Source organism: Molothrus aeneus, chromosome 4, assembly GCF_037042795.1.
Source record: "Molothrus aeneus isolate 106 chromosome 4, BPBGC_Maene_1.0, whole genome shotgun sequence".
Classification (NCBI taxonomy): Eukaryota; Metazoa; Chordata; class Aves; order Passeriformes; family Icteridae; genus Molothrus; species Molothrus aeneus.
In genome coordinates, this window is record NC_089649.1 from 64,447,321 (window position 1) to 64,465,044 (window position 17,724).

The 17,724-nt window shown below is 38.4% G+C and overlaps 1 protein-coding gene across 12 annotated transcripts in view; it reads right to left on the minus strand.

The window, feature by feature from the left end:
* ADD1 (adducin 1) overlaps positions 1-17,724 on the minus strand; it is a 63,787-nt gene that overhangs the window by 22,130 nt on the left and 23,933 nt on the right. For all 12 annotated transcript variants that reach the window (XM_066548697.1, XM_066548694.1, XM_066548693.1 and 9 more), the window contains exons 2-9: positions 9,093-9,305; positions 7,702-7,864; positions 6,443-6,594; positions 3,168-3,248; positions 2,609-2,758; positions 1,521-1,664; positions 1,269-1,367; positions 691-867 (exon numbers count right to left, since the gene is read on the minus strand). In XM_066548697.1, coding sequence (XP_066404794.1) covers positions 691-867; positions 1,269-1,367; positions 1,521-1,664; positions 2,609-2,758; positions 3,168-3,248; positions 6,443-6,594; positions 7,702-7,864; positions 9,093-9,287 — 1,161 coding nt within the window. In that variant the 5' untranslated portion in view covers positions 9,288-9,305. The remainder of the gene's footprint in view (positions 1-690; positions 868-1,268; positions 1,368-1,520; positions 1,665-2,608; positions 2,759-3,167; positions 3,249-6,442; positions 6,595-7,701; positions 7,865-9,092; positions 9,306-17,724) is intronic.

Genomic DNA, 17,724 nt, shown 5'->3' on the forward strand with positions numbered 1-17,724 from the left:
AGAGTCTGTATTGTATGACTGAAAGCTCCTTTCTATTTCTACATTCCTACTGAGTACAATGCCATTTCTTTAATGATGCTGCCTTTTATGTGCAGTAAGAAATATAAAACTGGTATTTCCTAGAGAAACTGAAATCCAACTGGATCTACCAAAGGTATCAGTCAGATACAACAAGTCTGCTGTGCCCAGCCACATCTTTCCCACTGATGCTGGATAGTAAATGTTGGTGTCTGGTCATTCATTGCAGATGGGTTCTTACTGAAACCATTTTATCTGAAGGCTTTTATTTATTTAAAGCCTGTCTTTTAAACTCTTCTAGGGATTAGTAGAAACTTAGTCAAATTATGCTGGACCTCACACCTAATAAGACATTAATAATTTTACACATTTTGGGAGGGGATGGAAAGAGGGGAAAATACAGATTGAGTGCAAGGTGCAAGCACCACAGTACTCTGATTTGGAAGTGGCAAATCCCACGAGATCTGCTCTGATCTCACCAAAAACAATCATATGAATAAGAAGTAAATCTGTACAATCTGTACAAAGGACACCTGATGCTTTTCATGTTGTCACCAAGTCCTTGGGAAAGAATCGGCTGCAGGCTGTATAAACTATCCCAAGCACATGCAGCTTTAAAAAATGCATTTTATACATTATCATATCAAAATCAGACCAAAAGGCCTGCCTTACCAGATTATCCAGCATTCGCATAAGAGCTTCGAACTCCTGTTCACCAATCTGCCATTTGGGATGGGACACAGTACCCTCACCTGCTGGAGACTCAGGGGAGCGAGACTTGGCTTTGTACTTGCCAGGATCAAGAAGCACCAAGTTGTCAGGGCCACCTGCACTGGCCAGGGTACGGACCTGAAATACAATAGAGTCATCTTTAAGTTCCTTGTGGGGAATGGGGTGAAAATGACCAAAAAACCCCTAAAAACTTGGTATAAACCCAGAAGAAATCTTCATTTTAAAACTAAATAGATACTAAATAATACTTCATTTTAAAACTAAATAAATGAATATGCTTGTATAAAAGTTGTCTTAAGTCTTTGAAAGTATCTGTTTTAATGGGCAGCAAATTGATAGTTTCAATACAGTACTGGAATATTGTCAGTGAAACCAAAGTTTTGGATGTCCCCCCACAATATAGTGACATCACACATTGCATAGAGCTGGTTCAGCTCTTGGATCTAAACTAACACAGCAATCTGTTTGGAGGTCAATACAGCAAGCTGTATTACTATATAACATAATAAAGTTCTTACTTGTATCTCACAGGCAAGCACTAGGTTATGAATATAGTAGAAAGCCTCCTCAACAGTCTCTCCAACTGATACTAGGCCATGGTTTCTGAGAATAAGGACCTAGAGAAAAATTGAAAGTAAGTTAACAGCAGTAAGCCAAGTATTTTCTTGCTCTTGATTAAAGAATATTTGCTACTGATTAAAGAACATACCTGTCACACAAACATACTGCCCCCCCTCCTTTTTTCTTTAATTCTAGATGTAAATACTGACCTTGCTTTTAGGTCCCAAATTTTTCTGAATAACCACCTTTTCTTCATCATCCACTAAAATACCATGGTAGTCATGATAAGCTACTTCCCCTAGAGAAAGTGCTTCAGGTGAAATTGGCAAGAGACCACATTTCATTGCAGAAACCTGAGAAATATTAAAACAACTGATTTAATTTCTTGCAACAGAAGAAGTGAAAAATATAGTGATGAGAATGAAAATAAGAATATATTTTTATCTACTAATTGAATCTATCTCTACAAGTAGATACAGTGGTCTTATACTCCATCCTTAAAGCCTCTATTTTTGATAACTTTTGGACTTGATACAAAAGTCATATTGATCTTGGGTTTGTCTCAATATGGCTGTTTTTATAGAATAGCAACACCAATATAAAAAGACTCAGGAAAAACCCCAAGAAACCACCAAACCACAAAATCAACTACATCCTTCATTCCTTCCACTCCACTCAGTTATTTCCCCCTCCTGCTCCCATGCAGGAACAACTTTGGTGATACAGATAATTCTGCAGCGCTGCAGATAAACTTAAAAAATATATTTTAAAAGGCTACTCTGTAACTCAAAATATTAGGAATTTGATCATTTATCCTTAAAATGCTTGTATTAATTGGTTAATCAATAATTTAAAAAATCATCAGAATGTGAACACTGAAAGTCACTCTCTCAAAACATTCCAAAGAGGCAGAACTGACTTGTAATCACTTTCTCCAAACAGAAATACTGGGAAAGTTTCAAATATTTCAAAAATCCTTGACAAATTGTGCTTTACAAAACCAACAAAATATACTCAAGTTTGGATGACTCCCTGTCAAAAGATCTGGTCTTTTGTGGGAAAGGACACACATATATGACATACATATTTTCCAGTGACAGAACTCAATTTACTGTCTGACCATTCAGGTAACAACCCAGTAAGGATGAGCTCTGATTAAAGAGAACCATACTTGAAGACAGACTAAAAGGCTCTCTGCCCTCCAAATAGGAAGCAAATCTATGATTGAGGGACCCACCTATTCTCCCTTTGCGGGGGTGGGGGAACAGGACAAGGACAAAGCTGGAAGTGAGCTTACCGCGGCTCCTGCGGGGGTGTGGATATGGACAATGCATTTCACATCAGGTCGGGCTGCATAAATTGCTGAGTGCAATGTAAAACCAGCTTGGTTTACTCCCAGGTTAGTGCTTCCACGATCAACCACATCTCCCTGAATATTGATTTTAACCTGGGAATGAAAAGAATTATTTTCATTATCAAGACTCAAAACTGATTTAATTCAGCATCTACCACTGAGATCTCTAAAACCAGTTGTCATCATTTCTATCTGAAATGCCTAAAGTTTCCCTCAACAAGCTGGACTCAACACCCAGCAGCTCTAAAGGGCCTGAGGTGATTCACTCTTTACAGGTAGATCAACTGGAGGACACCTGGTGGTGAACATGGGCAAACAAATCTCTCGGGACCAAAACCAGCCATGCTCAGTAACATTGTTCTAAACATATTACACAAAAGTAAAATATTCTCTAGGATAGAATTTGAAGTGACATATGTATATATATATATATGTATATATGTGTATATATATATATACACATATATATGTTTTACAGCTATGAAAATTAACAATGACTTACCAGACTAGATGCAGTGACTTCACTATAGAGGAGTCCAAAAGGTACAATAAGGAAATGCTCTTGCTCAGAGTTTACTCTGGCCTAAGGATAACACAAGAGTAAGAGTTACTAAGAAGATAGATTTTATTAAAGCATCCAAGAAGTCCCCAACCATTAAAGTTACTTTTACATCCTGATTATGGAATGGGCAAGTATGCCTATAACACACATTATGACTTTCATATATGCTACAACAGATAATCAATGCACTGCACTGTTAATTAACTAATGTTGAACAAAACCAGCTGGCAGTAACATGCTAGCATCCTTCAGATTGGTGGAATTTAGTAAACCCTTACATTCTGTTATAATGACAACTCGCCCACTATGGATAAAATGAACAATACTGAGAGAAAAGGGGAAAAAAGTAAATTCTTTCAGTTGAATGAGTTTACACTCCAACTGTATTTCTACCCTAGTAAGACATAAGGTATAAAGTAAAAGGCTGTGAGCTAACACAAGAACTGGCCTCTAAAACCTCTAAAGACCTAAAACATCTTGATGCTGAGAAGGGTTTTGTCACTGCTGCTGGTTCCTGTGAGACATCTGTGAGCAGCACAGCACACTTGTAAATTTTCTACCAAGTATCCTGACCTTCACTTATGTTTTTTCCTCTCTTGTCTCATTCACACAATCAGGAGTTTATAATACAAAAATAATTTTGGCTTTAAAGCATTCACATCCTGGGATGTATCTCTTTAAAGTCTGTGCAATGAAAACTACAGGACATCTAGGTAATTAAGATGTCTTTTGATGGTGAATTAATAGGCTTCTAAAGTTTTACTGGACACATGAGACAACTCCCTACTTTGCTATGAGTCTACCCAGCATTTGGGTAGTTTGTTTTGTGGGTTTGGGTTTTTAAATTCAAAGATATTTATGTGTTTTGAATTTCCCTGAGAGGCAGCTACTTTTATGCTGTTTCTGCCTCATGTCTTCTACTACTTGCAACATTAAATACACATTTACTTTGCTATAGTTCTACTGCAGGGAAAAAATAATTCTAATAAGTAGTTGTGCAGTCATGCAAAAGCTTTCAGCACAGATCTGGTTTCCTTTACAACCAGCTGGGAACATGCTACAGCATAAGAATCTTAAACTGAAGCAGTCAGCTGAAGTTAATCTGTACTTTTGTGAATCACCAAAGTAGTTCTCCACTACAGAAGTGCAAATGATCAAGAAAAATCTCTTACTCATTTATGCAAGACAAAGAACAAGTATTATTCAAAATATCCCAAAAGCTAATAAGAAAGCTCAAATCAAAGACAAACAAGCAGCAAGACTCACAAACTACTTTGCTTTGGGATTAAATGCAGTTAACAGCTCATGCCCCCAAAGCAAACCAAGACCTGGTGAATGATGTCTACCTTCTGTAAACCTGTAATCTCAAATTCTGCCTGACCCTGGAGACAACCAAGTTTACTCTACATTATTGCACTTGACACGAAAACCCTGGAGGTACCCAAGCATACTCAACATTATTATACTTGGCATGAAAGCTCGTGATGCTCTGTAATTCTGCTTCTGCATCAGGACTGCACCAGTCTGAGCAATTCCACATACAGTAGCTGTCAGGGATTGATAAGGATCCAAAAAAAAGCAACTATACTCCACCCAACTCCCTGATATGCCCAGATGGAAATTGTGAGGGTATGAGAGTATATCCCATTCTCCCCTAACACACAGGCTTATGACCCTCACAGAAGGCTGTGTACCTTTTCTCTTACTTCACAAGTGCACTGCAAAGCTTTTACCTTGAATGCAATCACGCAGTAATTACAGCATCCACTCATAAAAAAAGTGAAAACCTGGAGTCAAACACCAGCACTGCAGGAAGTGGTAGCATTCACCACATTCCAAAGGGGTGTCTTAGTACTACTTAATAAACATAACAACCTTGCTCTATATCAGCTTCTGAAGAGAATTTATGTCTTTCAGTCATCTTTCAGAATGCTGTTCACTGGAGGAGCTTGTAAAAGACAACTATGACTTGGGACTGCTGCTGACAAGCCAAGAGCTTTCCAGTACCTCTGTCATTCAGAACTGAGTAAAACACTTTCAGAATCTCATTTTTCAAGTGCTTTGATTGTCTTCCACCTCAACTGGTACCTCCTCTACTGATATCTTCCTTGTACTCCTCCCCAGAGAAAGCAAACTTGAGGCAGTCCACCCCAATTACATGCCCTTGCCTCAACCCCTTCCCTTGACATGCTGCTCTTCAATACATTTATGTTTTATCTAAATGTACAAACATTCCCAGGGCTGAACTTTACACTAGAAAGCTATCTCCAAAGCTGTTTGCTTTTCAGTGCATTAATGTCCCTTTTACAAAACCACTTTTCCTGTCACATATGAAAAATCTGGGGGTGGCACAGAGCTGTTTACAGGAGCCATTATGTTGGATATGTTCCCTTACAACAGGAACTGAATGATCTAACCAATACTGGCTTGATCCTATGCCTACACATATCATTTATCATCTTCATCTGTTCACAAATAATATGCCTTGAATTCTCAAAAAGCAGTAAAAATAATATTACCATATTTCATTCCAACTGCAACTAGAAGAACTGAAAATACATAAAGGACAATCTCTACTATGTAGAATAAAAAACAATTCAGCTCTGTTAGGACAACAATTGATGGGGCTGCACACCACAGCTGTGACTTTGCTCATGAGACTCATGCTGACCATTCTTCTGGCATATAAAACCTCCTTGATTTGACCTCCTTGTCATTATTTTTATGGATGCCAATGATTACTCAGTCACAAGGAAAATTGTTGGCACGCTGCATTAAGCAGAGAAGCTCACTCATGTTCAGAAATACTATGGCTTCTTTTTCAGAAAGGCTGGTACCTGAATTATAAAATTCAGCTGAATGACTAAGAAGATATTTTAGTACTTAGCAAAAAAAAAAAGCAAGAAAACCAAGAACTGATCTTGTAGAATAATAAATACAATTAGTCAAAGTATTTGAGACACTAAAAGACAGAGTCTTTCAGCAATCTTTATTTCATCCTAAGAATTCTCATCTACACTCTCTCAAGACTCTGTTCTGACCGTGGTAGCTGACATCCAAGCTGAAATGCAATGACAAATCTCTTCACTATTATACTGCCTTCAATACCACTTTGCTCTTCTCACACACAAAGAGAAAATGACAGATAGGGGAGGGAAGCAATTCTCTTGTATGTTAAAACAATTGGTTCAGTTATCTGTTGATTCAATACTCACTGTTATATGATTGTAAATAAGCTGAGACCAGCCAAAGAGATCTGCTAATCTGTAGAAAGCTGCCAATTTGCATCGTAACAACTTCTCCCCTTTTTCATAAGCAATGGAATCAGACCCTCTCAGATCATTTACTGGTGTTACCATGCCAAGACCTGAAGAGAAGGGGTACAAAAAACACAAGACAAGTTCAGTATCAGTTCAAACCTAGCAACATGCACCACTATTTTATCAGTTGTTCTTACTGGCTAATATGAGCGTGTTAACCTAAGGAATGGACAGCAGACTTTCATTCCTAGAATGAAATCATTTATGTTACACAAATATAATGACAATCTTGAGCAAGGTTATCAGCTTTGGTAGACTCAGCATTCATTTCCTTCCCTACTATAAATCAGTGGTACCGTGACAGTGCATTTCTTAGCAAAATATTTTTTCCTCTCTCAAACTAATGATTGTTTGCAAAATACATCTTAATTGTTAAAAGAAAAATGTAATCCCAAATATTCCACTTTTTGTGATACATGTATTCCCAAAAAGAAGAATTACATACCTAAAAAGATGCACACAAGTTCATTTATTAAGAAAAATTAAGTACAAGCTAGAGAGAGGACGGTTATGGTAAAAAAATACAAATACTGTAATTCTAGTTACAGTGCAATTAAAAATGCAGTTAAAAGCAACTGTGAAAAAGCAAAACCAGGCCATGCTACAGTCAGAACTGAAGATTTCTTTTGGAGCACAGGCAAGGATTTATTTTATCTTAACACAAAACCTGTGTCTATGTGCATTGGCACATTATGGTTTTTTTCCTGCTTTGTTTTGCTTGCTGATGTTTCTTGTCTAAAGCTTCACTTCACAGGAGAAAGCTGCAAACAGTCTTTCAATGGCAAAAATAATTAGTTTCTAAAGCCCTTTACTGTTACCAGACTACTAATAAGTGTTTGATTTTCCACAAGACAAATCATGTAGTAATTAGCACTATTTAAATATTTAAATTTTTAATAGCACTGACTTATCAGGCTTATTTTTAAATTTAGATACCATCCTTGAAATAACTTTTGATATAAACTCTATATATAATCACATTGCATACCACTGTGGCATTTAGAAACTAATCAATTCATTTCAAGTGTTCGTGTGAGCAGAACATGATAGCATTTAAACTTCACAGTATTCCATTATATTCACATTGTCTTCAAGTGAAGCCTTTCAAGAAAAGAGAAAAGGAATTCAGCTCTGATCACTGAAGGTGCACTCACTCATGTTTAATGCAGCCATTCCACCTTGAGGTGCTGCAGGGTAGACATTTGGAACGTGCGTTGTCATGAAATCTGCAATCTGCTGCAAAGCCAATAAACCTGTGGGGTTCTTCCCCTTCTTGAACTGTTCCTGGATCATGGATTCCAATTCCTCACAGAAGGCCTAGTAGGAAGACACTGCATGTTGTAATGCATGTTTAAATGAACTTCAGCCTTTCATACACAGCTTCTTTCTAGCACACTGATGGAACCATCCTACTCCTCTTCTGACAAACACCTCAAGGCAGAACTACTGGGTGCATACTGTAACCTCAAAACATTCTCTCTGGAGCTCCAGTGATCTGAGTCACCTGGGGTTTTTTATAGAAATTCCAGCATTCTCTTTTCAAGTAACACCAAAAGTCTTTGAACCTTGCTCTACGAATTTCTGGAAGGAGGAGAATGTACAATTGACTTTAACACAAAAATGTGAAAGGAAAAGCAGCAGAACCAGAAAAGAGAATTTGTCACTGCGGCTCACAGGGAACTGAGAGCCAAGAAGGCATCCAGGAACACAGAAAACAATGAACATTAAATTTTTAAAACCTGTTCAGATGAGAGGTTGTTTACATTTTCCTGGGATTTTTAAAATATATTTTAAAGTGGAAGGAAGAAAACCCGAGTTTTTATTATTGCTGATAACTCCTGCTTTTGACAAGAACGCTGGAATTTGCACTGAAAGAGAAGTACTGCAGTCATTAGGTGATTACTTTTTTATTAAGCAATTTATTAATATTTCCATAAATCAAATGGGTTGACCTAATAGGAAAATTGTGAATGTACCACCACATCCGTATTCCAAGTGTAGTTATGTCATGTAATGTTTTGTATCTAAAGTCACTCACTATTATTACAAAAGATACAAACATCATGAGGGAAAGTTTGTTTGTGTACTATCTCCCCAGGGGAACATCTTCAATATTAAATGTCAATCATTCATACTTCATTACTGTGCACCTTTTCAGAAAGGGATTATAAAAATATTTCATATGTCCAAATCCCAAAAGGAAAACTGAGTACAGGACAGACCTGCCTTGTATAAGCTATTCTTAAGAGAATTACATTGAAACAAATAAATGAAACAAGTGAAAAAATGTTTTACGAGGATATAATGGAAAATATGAAAAGATGTTGATGATTATACAGAGGAATCTGAAAGCCAGACTGAAGAGATGCTTTGTGAGTAGACCATAAAAATGCAAACAGATAGAATGAGGAAAAAAATCAAGAAAGGCCAATAAGAAAAAACAACAAATGGATCTAAGATAACACACAATTCTCCAATCCCGTACTGATAGTGAAAAAAAGTTATTAAACTTGTCACTTCAAAGATGAAGCATTTCTTTTCTTACTGGGCTCTGAAGAATCATGGAGACTCTCTTCTTCTGTTCCATCATGTTAAAATCCTGGCGAAGGTCAGGTGCCATATTTCTCTCTCTCAAATATTCTGGGTTATTTTCATCAACTCGATCAAAATACCTCTCTTTATGAGGGGCTGTTGTTGGAGGTGGTGAAGTCACCACCCCCACACCAGAATCACCATTCATAGCACAGTTTTAAGGAACCTATGAAGAAGGACAGAGAAGAGGAATAAATAAATCAAGCAAGGAAATAATTACCAAATTAGTATGTGTTTTTACCTTCAAAGTAACAGTTCAAATCCATCTAAAACTAGCATGTCTTCCCAAATGAGAAATCGTGTTTGTGTAACTAGATAACAATATTCTAGAGTAGGAAAAAGTGTTTTAATATACAAGATCAGAAAAGTAGGCTAACATATATGAAAAGTCCAATATGCATATAAATTAATTCAGCTGAAAATTAATATGAGAGCTCCCATTTAAACTGGGGGGGAAAAAATTCCTTAAGCTGTCTGGCCAGATAGGTTTTTAGAAGCATGGAAATCCTTCAAATCTTCTCAAGGACAATGACAGAAGTTGCAGACGTGAAGTCTCAACTCATCAGTTTGGGGCTTTTGCCTTTTATTTTTTTCTTAAAAAGTTAAAGCAGACATAAGCAAATGAATATTGCAGAAATCAGAAATTAAATGATCACTGCAATTAGTATATTAAACATGTTCATTTATAAGAAGAAGAATCAGCTCCACCAAAACATGCTTGGACTGCAAACACATTTCTGGATACAAACCCAGCAATCTTGACTTTGCAACCCAAAGTGTTCTTCTTACATTTATTTCAGTCCATTCAATAAGATGCACATCACCACATTAGCATGTGGTTTCTGGAATGTGGAAAGCACAGACACACACAGCCCCCAGCCCTGGCCAGGGTCCCTCTCAGTTGTACAGGTCACAGTCAGCAGGTGCCTGCCTCTAGCAGAAAGGCTGAAAGCTCAGCCAGCGCTGCTCACACCCCTCTTCCACTCCCAGCAATTCCTGGGTGGAACATTATCCCACTTTTCTGGGCACAGTGTCACAGTCCTCATTCCAAAATGCTTCTCAGAAGAATTTTGAAGCCTTCCACTGACAAAAAGACAGTTCAATAAAGCCACCCTCACAACACTTTGAGATTCAAGCCTCCAATTCCTGGTCACCTGATACATCAAATTACAACTAAGTAGAAAAGACTGTGTATATCTTCATGTAAGTAATCATTCATCATCTACATCTCAAATTAGTAAGGTTTTACATATGTCTCTATTCTTCTGCCATTTTTAGATTTTTGTAAGGGACTTAACTTACACTGCTTCTAATTTGCTTAGTAATCTTTTTGCATGCTTATTAGCTAAAACCACTTCAGATGTGGATGCACACAGCAAACACATGTTTACATAAATTTTGAAATGCAGATTATGGTAAACAAAATCATTGAGATGAAGAAAATTATCTACTTCAAGACTCCAGAATTAGCAGATTTCATCCTCTTTAATTCTTACATTAAGAAAGAAGTTTCAAAATTCAACTCATTTCTTATATCAGAATGAAAAAAAACCAGTGAACTGAGAAAGCTGAACACAATGACCAAAATAAAGTTCTTTTCTTGACTCTGCAGAACAGGATATTACTATGAAGATCTATGTTAGCACTTAAACATTCAATGATTTCCACCCACTAAGTTACTAAATAAACACACAAAGACACCTCTGCAGTGTTTAAAATATTTCATTTTCAAGTTTAGACTTTAAACATCATGGTTGATTGTTTTCTTCTCTAAAGCTCATAGGCACATCTTTATTATTTAAATTGCTCGCTTTCCTTCACCCACAGAGAAATACAGGGTACAGCAAGGAGAAATAATGTTTTTATCCACAAGGGAAACCTTTTAAGGTATTAGACCTAGGAAATTGTAAACGAGTGAAGTTACAGCAGACACCTCTCCTTTGGCAGCTTCAGATGCCTAATACACTCCTGCTAAGTTCTCTTTCTCCTCACAACCTCCAGCCTGCACCCTTGGCCTCTTCCTTCCTTGAAAATGCTTTTGAAGGCCTACTAACACTGTTTCCAACCTCCTGAGCTCCATCAGGCATACTACCGCCTCTACAGCCAGGGCTTTGTTGAAAAACAACAATTTGCAGACCCAAATGTGCCTTACCCTCTTGAAGTAACAGCTCACTTAGCCCAAGCAAAGTCTGAGCTTCACCAGAGTCTGCTTATAAAAAAAAATCAGGGAGTTTAGAAACAGCACAATGGCAAGTGAAGACAACCAGAACCACTCAGCAGTTCACTTTGTACTGCACTCTGCTGAGCACAGCCACAAATGTGTCTTTACTGAAAAGCAAAGCACAGGAAAACAAGGGAGTCTGAGCTTGCCACCAGCAGAGAACAGCTTGCTCCTGCTGGCTGAGGCATTTGATGTTCAGGCTGGGTTTAAGTGTCATGTTGTTTGTGCATGCACAATCTCATTTAAATTAAACTGCACACACATCTGCAAATGTAATTTTGCATTTAATTATTTACACTAATTCCATCTTACTTTCAGAGCACCGAAACCTATTTCTGAATGAATGACACACATAATTACTTCAGTTTCCTACTCACATTGGCGAGAGGCTGGTCCCTAACAGCCCACAAAGGCAACATGAATGTGGGATCACAGTGTCTTGCCAAAGTTGCATTACTCCTCCATCCAAGTACACAATGGCATTCAAGAAGGTCTTGGGAAGCTATTACTTCATCACTATGTAGTGGCAATCATTTCACATGAAAAGCAATGATTAACATTCAGTGATGATTTGATATGTAAGGTTAAATATCTGTTTCACAGCTCAGTTTTGCAGACACCCAAAATTAATGTAATCCTCCCTGCAAGGTCTAATTATTAATTGTTTCAACATAACTGTAATAGTAATTGTTTTAATAGCTGTCAGCTACTGGTATTGAAGGGATCAACTTTCAAACTGAAAGCAGACATGCTTGACAACACTTTGTAAAGCCACTGAAATTTATTTATGAGTTTCCTTGAAAAACCCTTTGGGAATAAGGCATGATGAACTCTCCAGTAGGAGTTTCAGTAATATGAATACCAATAAATAAATAAAAGGAATGTGAACACACCATAGGGAATGGCCAGTGATTCTATAAACTGGAAGGTCACACTGGAAATCACAACAGTCTGCCCAGGCAGTAAAAACACATATTAGAAAAACAATTAAGACTGTCTTCACAGCCACAACACTGCAGTACAGACAGTTTCTTTCTGATGCAGTGCACTACAGCCCCCCAGTAAGATAAGCTGTAATGCCAGAGGACTTTCTGCCATGATAAGTATTTCTATGTGAGAGCCTATTCTAACACAACTGTGTCAGAAAAAGCCACACCCTTAACTGAAAAAGCCACAGCTGGAAAATGTAAGTGCACAGAAAACCTTCTGCCAGAAGCAGTTATTGTCAAATACAGACAGACACAGGAACAGCACCTACTACTATGGGGAGAAAAGGAAAATTAACAGCTGTAATAAAATCCAAACAGCACCTTAGAGTAACAAACAATTACATCCATTTCTTAATGCCTATGTACACACAAACACCGTGGTGCTCAATGGCCCAGCACACCAAAGGAGAGGCAGCAGCCAACTCCCAGCACAATGTATTTATGATGTGAGCATGTGTGAGCAGCTGCTATCAACAGGCTGCTGGTCAATGACTTTTAGGAAACCAGGTTTATAAAATTCATAGCTCATCTACAGGTACTGAGCACACACCTGTGGATTTCATTCACAGGTACAGCGCTCAGTACCTGTAAATGAGCTATAAATTTTATAAACTTGGTTTCAGAATGTTTGCATTTCAGAATGTTTACAAAACATTGGTATTACTATTTCAGCTTTATTATTCAAAATCCTTTTCCTCCCCTTCTTATTTTCTAACCCAACAGTTTCACTAAAGGATTCATCTAAGAGGAATGTTACACAGTTATGCTACAGAATTTAGTTTAAACAGAAGAAGAAAGTTTTAGAATAGAAAGATGATAAAATTTTTTACATTAACATCCACAAAGAAGAAAAATCTTAATTTTTTAAAGCAACTTGCATTCCTCAGTACTCAGATAAAGCACATATAGTCAAAGAAATTTAAACAGGTAAGACTGAATAATATTCAATAAAAATCGACAACAAATTAAGGGTACATAAAAACCTCACACTTAAATCTGAAAAATTATATAATTAAACCCCCTAAAATTGATTTGGATTGTTACCTTTTTGCAGATGAAAAACTTATTTAAAAATTTAATATTAAACTCATTTTGATACATGGATTTTGGGACAGATGTAAGTATTTACAGATTTGACAGCCTATAGGCCCAGTGTCTCCAACCAAACCACCATAATGAATATTGTGTGAACACTGGGAGGATTTGAAATCCCCCACAATATGTACACTAGCAAGGACCAGCTAACTACAATTATTGGAAAAAAAAAAAGCTTTGCAATCATTTAAAGGTTGGTTTTGTTTTGTAATAAGTTGTAATGGATTTTTTCTTTGCTGCTCCACACCCTGAGGAAATTGTTTTTGCCTAGGGCTGCGGTCAATGGAATTTGAGCTAAAGGCTCCCTGCCACCAAAGGACAGAGCTCAGCTCTCCACACCAACACAGCTTTAAGTCTGCTGAGGCCAAATCAAAATAAAAATACACTCTGAGAAGCAGGAAGAAGGTTGTGACAAGGTGACATGGAAACATAGAAGACTTCTAAAAAATTCAAAATACACTGCCATTTCACAGGACAGCGTGTGCAATGGGGTTTAAGTTTAGGAGAGTTATCTGACCAAAACCTTACAAAACCAAGTTATTTCAGAGAGAAAAAACCCCAAACCAAACAAAACCAAAAATCCCAAACCTGCTCTCTTCCTGGTAGCTTACAGTTTGTTTGTACAAAACAACACACAAGCAGAACACCTGTATGGGACCTTGGGCCAAATCTGCAAATTAAATGAGCAGCAACTTCTCAACTGCTCATTCATTCCAGTCAGCAGCAACAAAAATCAGGGGCACTAAGTTCCAGAATATGTTGCTTTTGAGACCTGTCCTGACAATGATATTGTAACTTGGTTTGTATGCATTTTTTTCTGACAGTTCTTTCCAAAAATGATCTCCACTGACACAAGAACTATGACACTATGTCTAACAGAGGTGAAAACAGATTAGACAAGAAGTTGCTGGGGAAGGGACAAGGGGGTAGCAAAACACTTCATTTTCTTTCCTGTTGTGCAATCAGCAGTCTTTGAGGAGTAAAAGTTACCCAAAAATCACACGTGAGAGACAGGTCAGGCAGTGTGCAGGTAGGGGGAGGGAAGCAAGCTCTGTTCTGGATGCAGACACAATAGGACAGGGAAAAAGAAGCATAAGAGTAACTTTATAGCCCAGGAAAGAGTTGGGGGAGTGCAGAATGCTACAGAGCTGAAATTACTTCATGGGGAAGTCATGAGGTGACAGAAGGGAGGAAGAGGAAGGGAATGGGTCAGGCAGCACTGGGGTGGGGCAGAAGAAACCCAACAGATAAATGAGCCACTGCAAACAGAGTTACAGTGAAATTTAAGTTGGTGAGAATATGACCAAGGAAGCATGGAAGCAGAACATCTATCTACAGAAAAAAGGTTCCATTATTACTTTATGAATGCAAAAAAAAGTATAAGATTGCACTGCTAGCACTTCACTCAATATTGATACATTTTGTAATTCTTTCTGATTTACTTTAGAATAATATTTGTCAAACTTTCTCCTTAAAAAAATTAATGTAACTTTATAATAGAGAAATTATTTATGATTTTCACTACAATTTCCGTAACATTCAGTGACAGCATTTTGGCACCAATGACACTGGATTTGTTCTTGCCATTTCAAATGTTTCCGACTGAACTTTTAAAAGGAAAAGTTGGCATTATCTTAGGAAGTCAAAGAACAAAGAAATTAAATCATGGCTGTACTACTCACTAGACAACTTACTCAGTATCAGGAACAATTATATTATTTTTTAGCAAATGTTCCCAATCTTATGCATCTTCAGAATTTCCTCTGTTCTTTGTTTTCAAACAGGAAGAGACTATTTCACGAATAAGAACAGTTATTTCTCTTATACTGAATGCAGGCCCCAACATTTTGCTTTTTAACAGAGATAATACAAGTTGAATATGGGACTCTAAAATTTAGAGAAATCCAGCAATAAGTTTATATAATCAAAAGTATTGCATTTTATATTTGTAATATCATGCTTTAGTAACTATGACAATAGTTCAAAAAGCAAACTGTGTTAAGAGAACAAGGACACAAACCCAGACTGATTCTATTGAAATCCACAGACTATAACCAATCCTATTTTCACCTTCTCTAAAACACTGAAATCAGAGGTCAAGCACAATGGGAAGTGAGTGATCTCAAGGTTACAAAAAAAACAGGCTAAGCTGCTGTGTTAAGAGCTCTGTTAAAGAACATTTAAGGCCCTCCATGATAAGTGCACCAGGCTGTAAAACACCGTAATTGCTGTGTAGCTTTACCAAAGCCAAACGAAGCAGGCGGTTGGGAAAAACCAGAGCAGTTTCAGGACAGGCAAATCGTGCCAGACCAACCCGACCACCTGCAACAAAATGACAGTTTCTGTCAACAGCGGCAGAGCAGCAGATATTGTTTAACAAACTTCAGCCAAGCAGCCTTTGCTGCTGTTTCCCCCAGAGTTCTTGTGGACAAACCAGCAGGATACCTGCTGGCGGCCTGCAAAACAGGCAGGAACCGGCCCACAGGGTGCACTCACAAGGTGCAGTCAATGGTTAAAAACTCAGGCTGGCAGCCTGGCACAAGTGGGAATCCCCAGAAATCGATGCTGGGACCCACACTTTTCAACATCACCACAAATAACCTGGATGAGGGTCTGAGAGCACCATCCCCAGGTGTGCTGGTGACACCACACTGGGTGGGTGAGGTGGATGTGCCAGCAGGGAAAGCCATCTGAGAGGGTCTGAGAGCACCATCCCCAGGGCTGCTGGTGACACCACACTGGGTGGTGAGGTGGATGTGCCAGCAGGGAAAGCCGTCTGACAGAGCAGGACAGGCTGGAACAGGGAGCTGCCAAGAGGAGAGTGGAGTTTCACAGGGCCAAGTGCAAGGTCCTGCAGCAGCGATGACACCAAAGAGCCCGGCACGGGCTGGGATCCTTTGCTGACCTGGGGGTCCTGGGGGTGCACACCAAGAGCTGAGCAGGGCCCAGCAGTGGAGCTCTGCAGCAATGACAGCAAATCAGATGCTGCCATGCACCCACAGGGGCACCACCAGCAGAGATGAGAGATGTGACTGTCCCAAACCACCAAGAGCTTGTCAGGCCCACCTGGAGCACCCCTGTGTGCAGCTGTGGTCTCCACAGCTCATAAAAAGGAACAGACACACTGGAGAGGGTCCAAATGAAAGCCATGAAGATGATCAAGGACTGTAGATCCTACTCTGTGAGGAAAGCCTAAATGAGTTAGGTCTTCTCCCTGAAGAAGAGAATCCTTGCATCATGACACTTTCCCAGAATTTAAAGGCTGGCTACAAAATGGATGGAGGGTCTCTCTTCACAAGGAGCCACATGGAGAGGACACAGGCTAACAGTGCAATTTGCACCAGAAAATGTTTCACCTTGATATAGGAAAGACATTTTTTACGCTGAGAACAATCATTAGAACGTTCTCATTTTCTCTAGAAAATGATGGAAACTTCATCAACTGGAGATATTCAAGACACAACTGGGCAGGGGGCAGGCTGTTGGATAATCCCACCTAGGCTACCTTTTCCACAACAGATTGGCTCAGATGACCCTTTTGAGATCACTTTTAACCTGGGCTGTTTTATGTTCTATGATTCTGATTAGCAAAAGCCCACCTAAGATTAATGCAGAATTTTGGTGGACAGATTCAGCTGGGATATTTGTTAAAGACAGCTGTCTAAATGCTGCAGAAGTTTCAGTATGTATGGGTCAGAACTCATAATTCAGTCCTTGCAAACAAAAGAGAAGAAAATAATGAAAATGAATTAAAAAGCTAAAATACAGAGAGGTTATTTCCCTGCTTTAAATAAAGGATTTAAAAGGCCAAAATTATCAAACTTTTAGAAACAGTAATCATTCAACTCTCCTCCCTGACCTGGAAAAGCATTGTATCCCTGAGAGTGGACACTGCAGGGAGCTGAGAATGACGCACAGGGAGGAGCAGGGCAGCACACTGTGCTGCTCTTCCCCTCACTGCAAGGTACACTTGCAGCCTGTGCTCACCATTGATACAACTTTCATGTTAAATTCATGAATCATGTTAGGCTTTATGATGGGAAGATCAAATTTCCAAGAGCTCACTGAAGTTAATTAAAAATGGTAAGGAATCCGAATCTAAAAATCAAAATTATTATTAAAAAAATAAAGATTAAAAAAATCCTCTTCAAACTGTTAGCTTATATCTCCTATTGACAAGGTACCTGGTTGCTTACCAGCCTTTTAACTTCACCTCTTCCACTCCCTTCTTCAATTTTTCTGCTAAGCAATTTATAAAAAAAAAAACAACAACAGAACTG